Genomic DNA, 16,294 nt, shown 5'->3' with positions numbered 1-16,294 from the left:
ACCAACGCGAATTGTTTTGGATAATCTCGGCCGGTGCAGTGATTTCCCATTTGAGCATCGCTGATAGTTACTAATTTAGACCTGACCGATAGACGGTCGGAAACAATCTGTTTTTATGCCCTAGTCATATATGCCTCGGCGGCCATTCCTCACCCGTTATTCACAGTAGTGCAAGATATCCAGTCACGAAATCTTGCTCAATCAAAATGCCTAGATCGACTTAGCAGTAGCAGCTGGGTGTCCCCAAAACACACCAAAAAAAACATTCAAACAAGCAATACGATGTGACACACTCATCTTTATTATTTTACATTTTTCAACAATTAAAAACTCATTAATTACACATACGATCAATATCACAGTCGGCAGATCATAAATACAAAACATTATTTTCAACAGTAATGGCTTTCAATCAATCTATAAATCTATACAAAATTCAACGCATCTATAGGTATGATCTTTTGGTTCGCTTTGTGGACTGCAAATATCAACAATGAAAATTAGCAGACATTCTTTTTAGAGTTTGAAAGCTTAAAGCAATGACATGGAAGCCCCGAAGCTACAGCACCAGCTATAGAAAATTCAATCATCGTCCGCGAAAATATTCGTTTTACTCCAGTCGTCCAGTGGATTTGCCGCTTTGCCACCTGCCCCTGGTTTAGACGGCGAAGAAGGAGTCCCTTCCATAGCGATAAAACTCGGCATTCTGCAAGAAACAAGTATCTTACGTCATAAAATAATAAGCAGAAACAGATAAGGCTAGACAAATGATACCTTGTTTCTCCAAATCGGCAGAGTAATTTTGTGAATTGCAATAAAATTTGCAATCAGTTCCTATAGTTTCTATAGCAGCCGGGTCTGTCATTGTAGCTTGATCACGATTTAAAAAAAAAGTGATGTACAGGGCAGATAGGTGACCAGCCGGGTCAACTTTTAAGCTCAGCAGAAATGAGAAACAAGGTATCAACTTTTTAGCCTACAGGTGACTTCTTCCTGTGTATAAGGAATTCTGACTAGTAAGAAGGAACTCGCTTTAGATTCCGTTCATTTTAAAGGATTATGAATGTTTTCTAGTGGTCTTACTTGGAAAACTTTTCCAACATTTGTCTTTCTTCGTCTCCGACGTTTATCATCGTTTTACTTTCCAACAATTCGTTTGCTTTCCTGCGCATCACGAACGGCGTATTGTTCTTGAGATGGTATCCGAGCGGATTCATGTCTCTTTGGATCGATAGTTTTCTGGGCGGAGGTTGGTATTTTTTGTCGGACATATCTAACGGATTGTCGCAAATGTTCTCGTGCATTGACAAGAATAACGGAATGTAAGCCATATAATCCAGAAATGATATCTAAAAGCAGAAAACATGGTACGTACGAATCATGATTAGGTTTTTGACTCCCGATCTGGTTGTGGGACCTTAATCAGCCAAGTTATAATATCAAAACAACCAACCACAGTTTAACCATATTATGCTTCTACGAGCATTTCGAATACGTATAGCATGTATGCATAGCATTGTAAGAACTTAGAAATTTAGTAACTTTTCGCGTGGCTAGTATTGGCATGGTCTTGGAATGGAAATTTTCGATGATCAGGTTGCATTCTATCCATGCGCGTGAGACCTAACTCAGCCAAATTATGATATCAAAACAACTAACCTGCTTCTATTAGTATTTTGAACAATTTCGTATGCATAGCATTGTAAAAACGTAAAACAAAAAAAAACAATTGTTTGATCACTTTTCGCGTGGCCAGTATGGTTAAAATTATTGGCAAATGTCTAATGATAAACACCTCTCTAAAATTATTAGGTTGCATTTTGTCCATGATGTATTCCTGTTGTTTCCAGCTCAGTCCTCCGGCCATCAGTTCGATCCGAAGTGATTCCGAGGTGATAAAGTTCGCATCCCGATCAGATGACTGGTTGCAGTAAAACATCGCTTTATACAAGTCGACCTTACGTTCTATATCCATTAGATTTGCGATTTCTATCAAATGTTTACAGTACGAACTGAAATTATACACGATATTCCATCATCAAGATCATCAGAAATCAGAAATAATAAAATGGTTATACGGTGGGCTTGATAACGGCCGTGATTCTTTTCTAGTCACTACCTCTTTCCGCACCACAGGGAGGAGGAGAATGGGTGCAACAAGGAATATTGTCTTATTACGATCTTAACCCCTAAATCTATCTACCCCTAGCCGGGGGAAGGGTGTGTAGTTTCGAGAAAATCTTCCAATCTGCCATTTTTGACAGCAGATCTACGGAAATTGAATTTAGAAAACTAAGTGCTGTTTTGAATAAAACGGACACTCACACGCTATGGAATTTACTTATTGTCATATCTACGCGCATAATCGCCCTTTTGGCTAGGTTTGGGCTCGCTCTTGAAAAGTTCTATACTTACTCCATTTGCGTTATCCGTTCGCCTAATGCTACAGCCACTGCAAACATTTTAAACGTTACTTGTTTCGAATCGTTTATTTTCAGCACTCCTAGAACGTAGTCCATCTGTTTGCGAGTCAAATGCTGAATGGTCGGAACGCCTTCTAAACTGGTCTTCATTTCCTGCAAGAATGTGACGGGAAATACGAGTAGTTTAAAAACGCTGAACTAAGTCAAGTATATTTTTCTGATGAACAAATGCATTTTGCAGCATGAACGATTTGACAGGAAAATCTTACCCGGTAGTTTAACGCACAGTCGAAATCCTCGTCTTCACAAACGAATGCTTTGGCATACATTTCAACTTTATTCGGGTCGACTAGACGGTAATGATTTAAAAAGTCAATCTCCCCTGAAATGTAAATTGATCAATGAAAAGTATTTGTATATATTTCTCAGAAATTATTCACGTGCTATCTGCGCTTTTGAAGAAAATATCAAATATCAACCTTGCTCGTCTAAATCTTTCGCATACTCGTCGTCTTTCATCTTCGATTGTTCTAAAACGCGTTTTAAATGGTCCCATAATTGTTGCCCGCCTCGTCTCATTTTCACGTTCACCCTTCGCACTCCCTTCACTGAAAAGTAAAATGTTCAGATGTTCAAATGTTCAGTAAAATGTTCAGATTTTCTTCTCACAAAATCTACGTAGCAGCCTTATGAATGAGAAGCTTACGGGTTGATACATCGAAGTCAGAATCGTCAGCTAACTCATCTGTGCCTACATCACTTCCGTAATCGGCCAACGTCTTCATTCCGATCTTCTTGCCACGATCAACGATTTCAATTTGATCCCCGAACTTTTCCTGCATAGCGTGAAAAAATCATATATAAATCTAACATCGAGGAATGATACGAAAAATCGAAGCAAATACAAGGAACGACGTTATATGATAATACGGGAGTATAGTTAGACTCATTCATACGTACCATTAGTAATCTCTTGATTTCGCTTTTTGATAAAGTGGGATCAATGCCCAAAGCTCTGAGTTGATCGTCTGTTAGTTTCGTTAAATCGATTCTCTTTTTGCCCTTCTTAAGTCGCAGTTTCCCATCCTCTCCGATCTCGAAATAATCTCCGTCATCGCTCTCTTCAGCTGTGTATGGAATAGGTATAGAATGAATTCCTGTGGTTGTGAAATTATTCTGAGATGACATTGTTTTGGTCTCAGATATCAGGAATACCGCGCAGCAATCTTACCTTTCAAAACTTTCTTGATCAGATTACCTTTTTCATCTTCAAGCAAAAATGAAGAAAAGAAAACTTCAAAACGCATGCATTAAGATTATACGTACCGCCATCTTTAAACCTTTCCTCGTGCACAAAGTGCCGATCATGGCTACCCGAGAGTTTTCGAGAATTAACCGTTCGTTTCGCGGTTGCTTTTGAACTTCGTTTCTTTCCCATTTTCTCGACCGGGACAGAAATATTCTCAAGCAACACGAAGAAATATATTTCATACGGAAATGAGTAATTAATTATTGATTATCTTTCGTACAAAACAGTACCGATATGAAACAAGGTCGCGACGTTTCAACAACCTGTTGATCAGGGTCTTAGAATAATTATACCGTTGAAATAGAGTATTCACTCGAAGAAATTAATATTTGACAATGAAAAACAGGATATAAAACCCACCGTAGATATATTCATAAGTCTTGCCTCCCTGAAATAAAAGGATGTAAAAGAAAATTATCTTAATCTGTAAGAATGGTTACTTTTACGGCAATTGAGCCATCTGAAATTCAACAAATATTATACCTTTCTTTTTATTTTCTTCTTTATGAGGTTACCATCTGCATCACGAGACTATGGCATGAAAATCACGAAAATATTCAAATATCAGTGACTGATGATTTAAATCACTAGAGCCTTTCATCAAACATATCAATCAGAAAAATTTACAATCAATAACTTTAAAACCCTTACAAAATATAACCACTTTAAACTAGAAATGAGGGGCATATAACAGGGGAGAACAAGTAAGTTGGGTAATTCTCTTGAATGAGATATTCACACTCCAAAATTTGCCCAATTAACTTGTTCTCGGTGTATATACCCCTCATTTCTCAGTTATTCCCTCACACCTGACTAAGATCTCTAGAGAGAGTTCGAAACATCGTGTATTTTGAATTTAATTCTTGAAAAAAATAAAATTAGTTTTTCAATCTCTTAAATTCTGTACATAGTGGGTTTAAAAGCTATTATCTGTTCTCCGTGACAACGCGTGGCTTATCTCCAAATACTCACGTAAACACTTTCGCCACTGAAACTGCTCGAACTTCCTTTTCTTCCTCCTTTCTTCTTTTTACCAGTAACCTGACTATCGCCTTCGCTTTCATCGTCCGCTTCGTGTCCATCTTTGCCTTTCTTACCGCCTTTCTTTTTAGTACCCCAATCTTCGTGCGCTAAACCTATTTCTCTGCTATCCGTTTTTCCGTCGTCTTTATCGCGTCCTTTATTCTTCTCGTACGATACCATACTTTGCGCTTTAGCTTTGGCTTCCTCTTGCTCCTGGATCCACTTCTTACGTATCTTCTGCTCCTCCTTTTGCCTATTTATTCATTTCAGTTAAATATTTATCTCATCTATCTATTTCATCCGCGTACATGATATATACTCTAATAGATGTACCAGTACTACAAGAATCATCCTACTTACTTTTTATGTTGTTCCATCATTTCTTCGTATTTATCTCCGTATTTCTCGCGCCGTTTCGACTCACGCGCTTTTCGGCGTTCTTCCCGCTCGGCCAGATACTTTTCACGCTCCTCCTCGGTCATGTTCTTCAGGCGTTCGGCCACGATGTCCGAATCCGTCGTGGCGTCGCTTCCGCTGAAAACCGGCTTGTATTTTTTGCCAGGTTTCTTCACGCGGATTTTACCACCTTTGCCGTCATCGATTGTCATATAAGAGCTGTAAACAACACGATTTCAAAATTTGAAAACTTATTTGATTAAACTTATCAACTTGTTGTATGACCCGTAAGCTCTTTATTTCTCCATTTAGAAAAATGAACTCATGAAAGTTTACTTACTCAGAATCTTTTAGAAATCAGGAATATGAAAAAGAAATAGATATGATAGCTTTAAAAACTTTTTATAAACGCAAAAGCAGGTAGAACTGTGTGTAGGTTAACTGATTTATTAGCTAGTAGGGCCTATGAGAAAATTCGCTACTAGTGCATATAGTTGCTTTATCAGGTACGAATAAAGTCTGTGTTGGAGAAACAATAATAGTCACAGGGATAGTGACCAACGTTTATTGCTTTGATACCAGGTTAACACGGCTAACTACTGATCGTAAGATATATGATGGATTACTAATATTGTAATAATCATCAGAGTAACAACGAGTTATTCTTAATTACAACTATATCCACACCTGATGAAGAATATTCCTCGACGCCTCCGTGGCCGATCACTTTGCCATCCTTGTCCCTTATTCGTAATCTACGTTTTTTGGTTCTGGTTCCTCCTTCGCTGACTTCACTGAAATAGCTATAATCGCTGTCACTTCCGTGATGTTTCTTTCCGCGTTTCTTTTTCTTTCCATCGCCTTCTTCTGTAAAACATGAAACGAAGCAATACGTGTATGTTCATATTTGTGTGACCTCTGAGCATTACACTTACAATCAGACTACAAAGATGGCATATAGTAGAATAAAGAATTAAATTTATGGCGCCTGAGTGCCATTTGCTTTGGATCTCCAAAAGAGAATGCAGAACAGCTGACATATCTACGATCTACTTATATAAAAAGAGAAAAGAAAAAAGATAGATCAGAGAAGTAAATGAAACATACCACTTGAAGAATATTCCTGAACTTTTCCATAACCAATGATATTACCATCTTTATCGCGGATGCGCTTCCTGCGCTTTCTGTAATGGGTGCCACCTTCGCTAACTTCGCTGAAGTAACTATGCTCGCTGTCACTACCGTGAACTCTACGTCCTTTCTTTTTCTTTTTGTTACCGTTTTCATCCTCTGTCGTTGCGAACAAATATAAATAGTTCGAAAGATTTTTCTAATTTTTCTCAGAGTAAAAGTCCTGAGGCTTACTAGTCCAAGATTGACAAATGGATTTGACAGAGTAGAAATTGAGATGAGATTTAGGTTTAGGTTTGAGCATGAGAATGGTATTAGAGTCTCATAACTGAAATATTTAGAAATTATTTTTGAAGACATCATAGAAACTGCTGCATACTAGTATCCATCATCAGGTGGAATACAAGAATTGGTGCTAGTATACATCTATTAATTCTTCAAAGATATTTTCTTTATTTCCAAATCGTGAGACTTCTCTAAATTTTATTGTATTTTGATTCGGTATGAGCGCTTCTTTAAAGGTACTAGATGAAATCATCACTACGTACGTTAAGTACATACGGAGTTTGAAAGGAGCGATTCAATCATAAAGAAAAAGTTTCGAAAGCTAATTTTGAAATTTAAATACAACGATCATGGATCACTTACCACTTGAAGAATAATCTTCAATTTTTCCATAACCAATAACGTTACCATCTTTATCGCGAATACGCTTTCTTCGTTTTCTATGATGGGTACCGCCTTCGCTAACTTCGCTGTAGTAACTATGCTCGCTACCGCTGCCGTGAGGTCGCCGAGCTTTTTTCTTCTTTTTCTCCCTGATTTCGATACTTTCCGTGCTGTGGTACGATTCGCTGCGACTGTAAGTACCATCAGCTCGTCTGCGACGACGGCGGACGTGTCGAGTTCCGCCTTCGCTAACCACGCTGTAGTAACTATGAGCGCTGTTAGCGCCGTGCTTTCTCTCGCGTCGTCGTCGCCGGCGTCGGGCGTCGCCTTCCTCATCTTGACTGCTATGATAAGAATGTTCGGCGCTGTAAGTTCCGTCTTCTCTTCTTCTGCGTCTCATAACGCGGCGTGTACCTCCGGCACTCACTACGCTTCGGTAACTGTACTCGCTCCCGGCACTATTCGCGTCACGCTTGCCTTGCTTTTTTCGACGATACGCCGCCTCGTCTATAGACGCTTTCCTTGGTTTGAAATTCGGATCCTTTCCAATTTTCCTAAAACAAATCATCAGTCCCCCATTCTGATTAGTTCTTGTTACGAGAATTATATACATACATATATTTATAAGCATTTGGTTTTTCCTACTTTTTATATTTCTTTCCTGTTATTGGATCCACAACGTATTCATATACATTGCCGTCTTTGTCAGTGAATCGCTGTCCTGGTTTGGCTGAATAAAAAATCAAATTCAGAAATAGTCGAAACGAACGGTAATAAGAATTGTCCAATTTGTCTCTTTCTGCGCAAAAACGAATGATTTGAATCTTACCATTCCGAGCCTGTTCGTCGTCGGAAACTGAGTACACCGTTGATGCTTTTTCCCAGTCTTCTATTACTTCGCCATCGTTCAATTTCAAAAACTTCTTCAAGAAATTCACATCTCCCCCGCTCTCCTGAAACGCTTTATATTCCTCTTCGGTCATCAGAATCGTTTTTTCGATCAATCGTCCACTTTTTGTTCGTATGTACGTTTTGACGACTTTCATTCCGGCCGGTTTGACCGGTTCCCATCCTTCCAGCGTTTCTCCTTCGGCGATGGCGCCGTATTTTCGCAGAATATCGTTCACGTCCTTGCCGCCTTTCATCATTGCTTGGTAATCTTCTTCCGAGATCTGAATCGTTTTCGTCACCAGACGTCCACTTTTCGTGCGCACGGTCGTGGTTATCGTTCGCATCTTAGCCTCGCCCCAACCTTCGATCGTTTCGCCGTCTTTGACTTGTATGTACTTCTTCAACAAATCCTTAGCGTCTATATCTCCGCGTTTCATCGCTTCGTATTCGCTTTTCGAAACGTAAACTAACTTTTCTATTAAACGACCGCTTTTCGTTCGGATGTATGTTTTGATCGCTTTTTGTTCTTCTTTTTCGAACGATTCTAGATTGTCAGCTTCTTCTTTGGACAGGTATTTTTTTATGAACTCCGAGGGATCTTTGCCTTCTGCTTGAGCTTTTAGGAAAGCTTGATAATCCTCTTCGTTCATGAATATGATCTTTTCTATAAGACGGCCACTTTTTGTACGGATGTACGTTTTGATTGCCCTCACAGCTGAAAACATGTACAGAAGACACGTGAGATACAAAAGTTTCTTCCAGATATAAATCTTAGAATGATCATTCTGTAATTTTCAATTTTTAACTTTCTTTTCAATTTTTCTACGAGTAAGTACGAAAAAATGATTTTTTTTTCAATATTTTATAATTCAATTTTTTATGAATGTTTCATCAATCAACACTAACATTTTTCTTGAATAGCTTCCAGTCTAGCTTGACGTATCAATTCTTGCTGACGCTAAACACAACGAAGGTAAGATGGAAAAAAAAGCTATATCAATCTCTATACTCGGGAAATGTAACATATTCATATCGATTAGTTGAATCATGGATACATAAACTAGATTTTACGTCCATGGTTGAAACATGGACTCTAAAACGGGTTCATGGATGAATCAGTGTCTGTATCGGAAATTTGATGAAGGAAAATACGATTCTTATCAATTGCTGATTAGATTTGATAAAAGCAATTTTATGGCATACCTGGAATTCGATTTCTTCCAGCATGGCTCTAACAAACAAATAACTGTGGCGATATCCTCCGCCAACTCGGATGTATTTATGCTACACAAAAAACGCACGAAATAAACGATTATTCATAAAAAATCATACTTGGATCATTGTAGATCTATGGTACATGTAAATACATACATACCCCTTCACATTTCTTATGTGGCATTTTCAACATACATTTCAAACAATCTTCGTCAGCTGACTGTAAATCAATTAAGAAAATCAATTTTTTTCAGAAAATTTCTGTATGGAATAAATAGTAATTATATCATTAATGAAATTAATTAATTAATCGGAATTAATTCTCTTTAACCAATAATTCTTGTTTAGATGAAATATGATCATATCTGAAATAAAAGGGATTTTTCTGAAAATAGAATTGTAAACGTATTATACGACATACCCTTTGAACGAAGCCTTCCAGTGTTCGCCATCGTTTGCCCCTAGGAGTATGCAACGACACCCCACTCCTGGATCGACCGCTTAATGGTCTCTGGAAATAAATAGGTTAACCATCGAAGTAAGGTAATATCACAAAACTTTTCTATCATCTTATTTAAGACACTCATGATGTACACACAGTATTCATGTGGATCTTTGGGTTCGCAGTTAAAATAATTTGGCCTAAACCCTGCATTGGTATCAATTGTGTCTATGATCTATATCATATCTACTACATTTTCTGCATGTTTATTTGATAAATGAAATTCGCTTTTAATCTTCTTAAATTTATACGTAGTGGGTTTTAAAGTTAGTTTATACTTGGAGAAATGGTTACTCCAAGGTATATATTCTACACGTCAGATTGCACAGGCTATTCTACTATCTTTTGAACAATGAATAATTCATTGAATTCATCAATAAATTCAATATAATTCAGCAGCTGAAAATATACTTACTCCATTCGGTCTGTTTATCGAAGGCAGTTTGACCACTTTACCACCTGAACTTCGGCCTTTACTAATCGCATAGAAACCTTTCTCTGTGAAAAGACAGATATTTCAGTTATCACCTTTTTGATTTCGATATTGACGAGTTTATTTTTTTTTAAACCCATGCATCATTTGCATTAAGTATTTCAATCTCTTATTCACATACACGGTGTGTCACTGACAAAGTCCCAACGCCTGGCGGAAATAAAGAGTCGATGTAGAAATCGGAGTGTGGGTACAAAACACAGAAGGCTTAATTACCAGAATTTTTTAAAGTCTAAATCATAGTAAATTGGAAATTTTGGTTCGGGTGAACAAACATTCTATACAGCCTGAACTGGCGGGCGACTGACGAGTTTGATCCATTTTTGTCTGCCTAATTTAATGAATCAGATTGGAAGAATCAAGGAGATATTTCGACAACATCCAAGTTGAATGCGAATTCTAAGATGGCCTGTTAAATCTTATACGAAATAGTAATAGTAGACCTAAATTTACACTGCTGGGTTTTGAGAAGCTCATTTAGAATTCTGCCATCCTAAATCATCCAGTTGTTGGTTAAATCATGTCATTGGGTTAAATCAAAAAGGGGCTATCAATTTTAACTATCATTAAAGTCAAGTTTAATAACCTGGGAACAGGGTTTCACAGTGCTGAACTAAGATAAAATTCTCAAGTCAATTTTTTCGAAACGCGCTATATTCATAACTCATAAAATCACAACCGTGGAACACCTATCATTTCGGGTATCATAGATTGAATCGTAGTTAATGGCATCTGTCGCAATAGATATCAACGAAGAAAACAAAAGCGAAATGATACGAATAAGTATAAAGCGATAAAAGATCTTTTTTGGCCGTATAGTGAATACTTTATTGAGGTAATTACCTATAGCCTTTGAGGTCTAATGGGGAATGCCAGAGTCGGGGGTCTCCGAACATAAATTTTCTAATAACAAGACACCTGCTGACACTTTGTATCGCCGTATAAAAGATTCCCTACCAAAAATAGTTCAATAGCTAAAAGCATTATGTAATTACAATCGTGGTGGATTAGATTTTTTTACATAAACAACGCTAAGGCTAAAACGAAATGATACCATGTTTCTTCTAATCGGCCGGGTCATTTCGTGAACGGCAATAAAACTTTTAATCAGTTCTTTTCTACAGCTGCCGGGTCTGTTATTGTTAGCTTGATCGCAATTAAAAAGAGGTTATGTATAGTGTAGATAGGCGAACGACCGGGTCAACTTTTTTAAGCTCAGCAGAAATAAGAAACAAGGTATCAATTTTTTAGCCTAAAATGTCATTGCTTCCAATTCGGTCGGTACATATGTATTTGAATTATTGGTATACATATGGCATTTGGTTATTTGGACTCTAAGCCCATGGTTTGAATAAAAATAATTTTCTTTCCGTTCAAACAACGCACACTTAACATAATACCATGTATATGTATTATGCGAATCATAATGAAATGATTTTAATCGTCAGACCTCCTGAAGTTCTAACCCAGTAGTTATTCTTAACTTCAAATAAGACAAATATTTCGTGGTTAAGTACTACGGACTAACCGCGGACAATTAGTTAAACCTTATATAAATTGTACAGCATACCGCGATATGAGTAAATAATAATCACGGGCGATTGTAAATATAAGGGGAATATTGTCGTTGAATTATTGAATGCTAGATTGATATTCGTATTCCGAATGAAATATCGAGTATAGATTCTTGCACCCATGGATCCAGTTTCGGAGTTAGATTTGACTCTAGCGTCACAACGTTGAAAATGAACTGATTTTAACTCTGAGTGAACTCAAACTCACTCTGTGGAACTGTATAGAATGTATTTTTTCTGAATTCATCTATGAATTTAAGGTGTTTTGTGATCAATTTTATAATTGAATAGTCTTTCTAATTGGGGTATCTCTACTACATTCTTAGAATTCCAATTTACATGATTTACGTATTTGATATTTTTCCGGCGTTTGAACGTTTCGAAATACATATAGATCTACAAAACGAAATTAATCGATCGACGATATGTAGTCGTTGCGTGAAATAGACCGAGCAGTTAGCAGGACCTTTAGACAATTCTAAAACAGTTATTTGATACAACGACCCGACAAGTGTAACATAAAAATATTCTATGGTCTTTTATTTGGTAAATAATACGCGAAATGCATACGATCTTTTCAAAGCGAGAACCCTTGTCAGGAGACCGGTATTTTACGGTTATTTCTGATAATAGTAAATTGAACAAGTGTCGAATACGACCCAATATATATAAAAGTTTGGGTTTCGGTTAAAAATCAATGATATGACAGCAATCGAATACAAACGAAATAACGCGTCGTATTGATTCTAGTAAACGAAATAAAGAGCTACGGAAAAAGATCAGTTTGATCGGTAAACTGTCAGTCTCATTTCGTCGTGGATTTATGTAAAATCGACTAAGGGGCGCTGTATTGTGGTTACAATGAAATGATATCCGCGTTGATCCTGGTCACGAATAAACCTTAAATCAAATAATCAATTTACAGCGACAAGGCAAAAAGAACACTACAAAACATATGTAAATGTATATATACGATATTTAGACGTAATACAAATATGTTTAGTCGGGATGCATGGGTGAAAATAACGGTCAAACAACCATGAAACGGCTTAAAGAAGGAATCTCATTAAATCTATATAATAAAACCATAGGTGCAGTACTGTACTTAATCTACTCAGGTCAAATCTTTCGGAACGGATTCATAATTCTATATTCATTTACAATTATATCCTGCGTCGCCTATATTCAGATTTTATGATAGGTCGAAGTTGAAGCCGAGTTTAAGAATGACGGATGACTGTTTTTGTATAGAAATTCGATGTCTACTATAGGTATGAAATTGAAAAACTCTTCGCTGCAAGAGTGCTATGTCAATCATAGAAACAATTTCATCGTGATTAGAAAGTCATTGAGGATTGTTTATGAATATTATATGGATATTCCCAAAACAATTATGAGATTTTCTTATAATCTGGTTTTAGAACCTATTATATATATAACGTGTATATGTTTTATCAAATTTGTTTGCACATTAATTCATATATTAGGATGTCAGTATGTGTCGCATTATGATCCATATGACGTCCTCTTTTCTCTTCATCTTATTTCATTTCCTTTCTTTCTTTTTTTCTTTGCTTTCATTTCTACAAACTAAATGTCGCTGCAAAACAGTCTTTCGTCTAATATTATTATATTCTATTGTATTATTGTTTATTCATTAATTCTGTAAGCATTTCATTTGAAAAATAAATCATAGCATATCGCATGTAATGAATTTTTTGTTCAGTTCACCGCAAGCTGTTGCGGCGAAATCATAACGTTTGTTTTCAATTATCAGGGAGAATTAAATACGTTTTAGAAATAACGTATACGCGATTTATGCAATTCTGGGGAGAACGCACGAATCATTAAAACTGCCTTTCAGTAGTTCCGAATAAAACAAACAATTTCTAATCTGAACACATCAAATCGACGACGGCGCGTATACTTCCTGTATATCCGAGAACTACCCCGCAGTCTCGCCGCCGAAAGCCGACAAAGATTCCATTAATGTCTCGACAAAAATGACTCTTTGCTTGCTTACCCTGGTAACACTCGATCGATCACCGTTGCGGTAGCTCAGGGAGACATTGATGTCTAATAAAAATCCGATATTGCAGAAATTCCTTCGCGTGTAAAGGAAAAACGACACGAATTCCCTTCGCACTGCTGCGGCGACAACCCTTCTTGTGTTTGAATAGCTGAATATCAATTATTACTGACTATCTTCGATTAATTCGAATACCCACTCATATTAGGAATGTTATTTTATATCTTATACCACAATTGTCGGAGGAGTTAAAATGTTTATTTGAAAATTTCTAGAAATGTTTCGGTTGGTTCATACCACCCCTCTTCGGTCTATAAACCAATTATATATCGCTAGATTTCTAGTTAAGTTAGGGTAGGCCTAATGTCAATGGTCCCAGGCATCATTGGTCTCACATTCCATTGGTCCCACAATTGTTCTTTATGATATCTGATATTCGGAATTTTTCATGATAAAATCAAATCATTATTAAATCATTAAAGATTTAAGTTCAAGTTCATCATTCAACACGTGGGTAATCGTTTCTATTTGTGTATTTCTAATACACATTAAATACTAGCGATAGTTAATCTATACATGTGAAATTTTCACGTCAAGTCGTAAATTGGAAATGTCTTTGGATATTTGCCGTCAGTTGCTCGAACGTAAATCTCGCATAGAAGTCCATAATTTATAGGCTTTCAATCACAACTTTCAATTCAGATATGGTAATTATCATCCGATATATTAGTGTATCCTTTTCAGTGTTGAATTGATGCTAAATTGTAAACTTGCGGAAACGAACTGTTTATGTAACTATGACAACGTGACCCGTATCAATATTTGATGTACGCGTACGGGGGAGGCATTTTCATATTTATTAATTACATCAAGTAATTTATTACGGGGCCTCGTATATATATATATATATATATATATATATATATATATATATATATATATATATATATATATATATATATATATATATATATATATATATATATATATATATATATATATATATATATATATATATATATATATATATATATATATATATATATATTTGATAATTTGATACATAATGTATAGACGTGAATGATTTAGATAAGTTGCGCCCCGGAGATTCGCGGTACTGGTGACAAAGTGTGCGTAATGAATGAGATGAGAAAGACGTCCTAGTATTATGGGAATCCTACGATAATGGAGAAAAATAAAGTCCGAAAATATTTCCTTGAGCTAGTAGTTTATTCAACGTTTCGACTATATCCTAATATAGTCGTGTTCAGGAATACTTCCTAACAGGGATATAGTGTCTTAGCAATCGAAAAATACTTTCTATCGCTAACACGCGTAAATCCCAAAGGTGCCCGATAAGTTCGGTGTGGGTTAGATTTGGCCCTGGAGCGAAAGAAAAACAAACTCAAACTTTTTGTTACGTTTACCTATCTTAATTTCATCTCGAACCATATACACCTCATGTTTGATCGAAGGAAAATGGTTTATATATGTATGTATGCTATTCAAAAGATTGTGTGCTGATTTTTAAACGTACCTGTTGCCGGTGGCGGGTGCCAGGAATATTTGGTGCTTGCAGCCGAGCTACAGCGACTGTTTGGTCGGCTAGAATCGCTCGCACCTCCACGATTCGTTGATACGTCCATGCTACGAGATAAGCCCAAACCCGGCTGTATAGGCGGTAGTGACCCGGGCATGTTTACAAGATAAAATCCCTATCGAATCGAAAAAGAAAATATCACGCGATAAACATCGTAATTTTCATTCGATTTGGGTTTCGTTTATTCCGTCATTTACGCCGCGATTTCATTTCTTCGCTGGCTAATCCCAGGACGAGTACGGCAAGGTTTCGGATATAAATCTCGGCTGTCAACGATACTCTTAATTGAACGCGGTAAACATCAACATCAGTGAACGTGGTGTAACAGCGCCGGTTACGTGGCTACTGGTGTCGCTATACCACCAGTGATTTCACTGTCCACTTCATTATCTAAACAAGACAGCCGAGACGCGCATATACAACCAGTACAAGTAATGCCGCCGCAATGCCGAAATATTGTCGTTAGCAGGTGTTTTTAGTATTTAGGCAGGTAGCAGTACTGCCCGTAAATACTTCTTTATAACAGTCGAATTGTTATTGACAATAAAATCCTATTTCAGCGCTTAAAACAGCTAATAGCGCGAATTAGACTCGAGCGACTGAGTATAGGGTAACCATTAGCACCGCCAACACACACGGTACCGGTACTTGTATAAAGTAAAAGCCATAATTAAAACCCCAACCATATAGCTTCATGGTTTCTAATTGTTTGATATAATTCCTTTCGGTAAATGTGTGCGAAAGATGATAAAAGAGCTAATCAACTATTACTGTATCTGTTCAGTCATCATACGTGTAGCTTTGAATCTATGTCCTTAAACTATTCGATCTGTAAAAATGTTTTTCCATGTGAATGTGGATTTTTTTTGTATTCTCTTTTTTCCTCTTGTAGTCTGGAATTTTTGTATGAAATTCTGTAATTTTCGTACGAAATAAAGACTTCTTATAATTTCAGACCCCCACGTTACCTAGACAAGGCAATCAGTATACAACTGTAAGAAAAGATTTACTGGACATTGGACATTCGTTTTCTGACGGA

At 36.8% G+C, this 16,294-nt stretch overlaps 1 protein-coding gene across 1 annotated transcript; it reads right to left on the bottom strand.

The window, feature by feature from the left end:
- Positions 1–414: 414 nt before the first annotated feature.
- On the bottom strand, positions 415–15,352 carry LOC141902071 (uncharacterized). The gene is made up of 25 exons (XM_074789713.1): positions 15,193–15,352; positions 9,975–10,057; positions 9,479–9,568; positions 9,218–9,277; positions 9,046–9,126; positions 8,749–8,800; positions 7,781–8,557; positions 7,597–7,681; positions 6,931–7,505; positions 6,259–6,441; positions 5,839–6,018; positions 5,492–5,498; positions 5,116–5,370; positions 4,705–5,008; positions 4,216–4,263; positions 4,093–4,120; positions 3,655–3,690; positions 3,384–3,550; positions 3,130–3,259; positions 2,903–3,031; positions 2,693–2,805; positions 2,416–2,576; positions 1,796–2,012; positions 1,084–1,349; positions 415–706 (listed from the first exon to the last, which is right to left on the bottom strand). Exons 1-25 carry the CDS (start codon positions 15,350–15,352, stop codon positions 583–585), a joined length of 4,311 nt encoding a protein of 1,436 aa, XP_074645814.1. The 3' UTR covers positions 415–582.
- Between the last annotated feature and the right edge of the window lie 942 nt (positions 15,353–16,294).

This window comes from Tubulanus polymorphus, chromosome 3 (assembly GCF_964204645.1).
Source record: "Tubulanus polymorphus chromosome 3, tnTubPoly1.2, whole genome shotgun sequence".
In the NCBI taxonomy this organism is placed as follows: Eukaryota; Metazoa; Nemertea; class Palaeonemertea; order Tubulaniformes; family Tubulanidae; genus Tubulanus; species Tubulanus polymorphus.
This window is presented reverse-complemented; position numbering and strand designations above follow the sequence as displayed.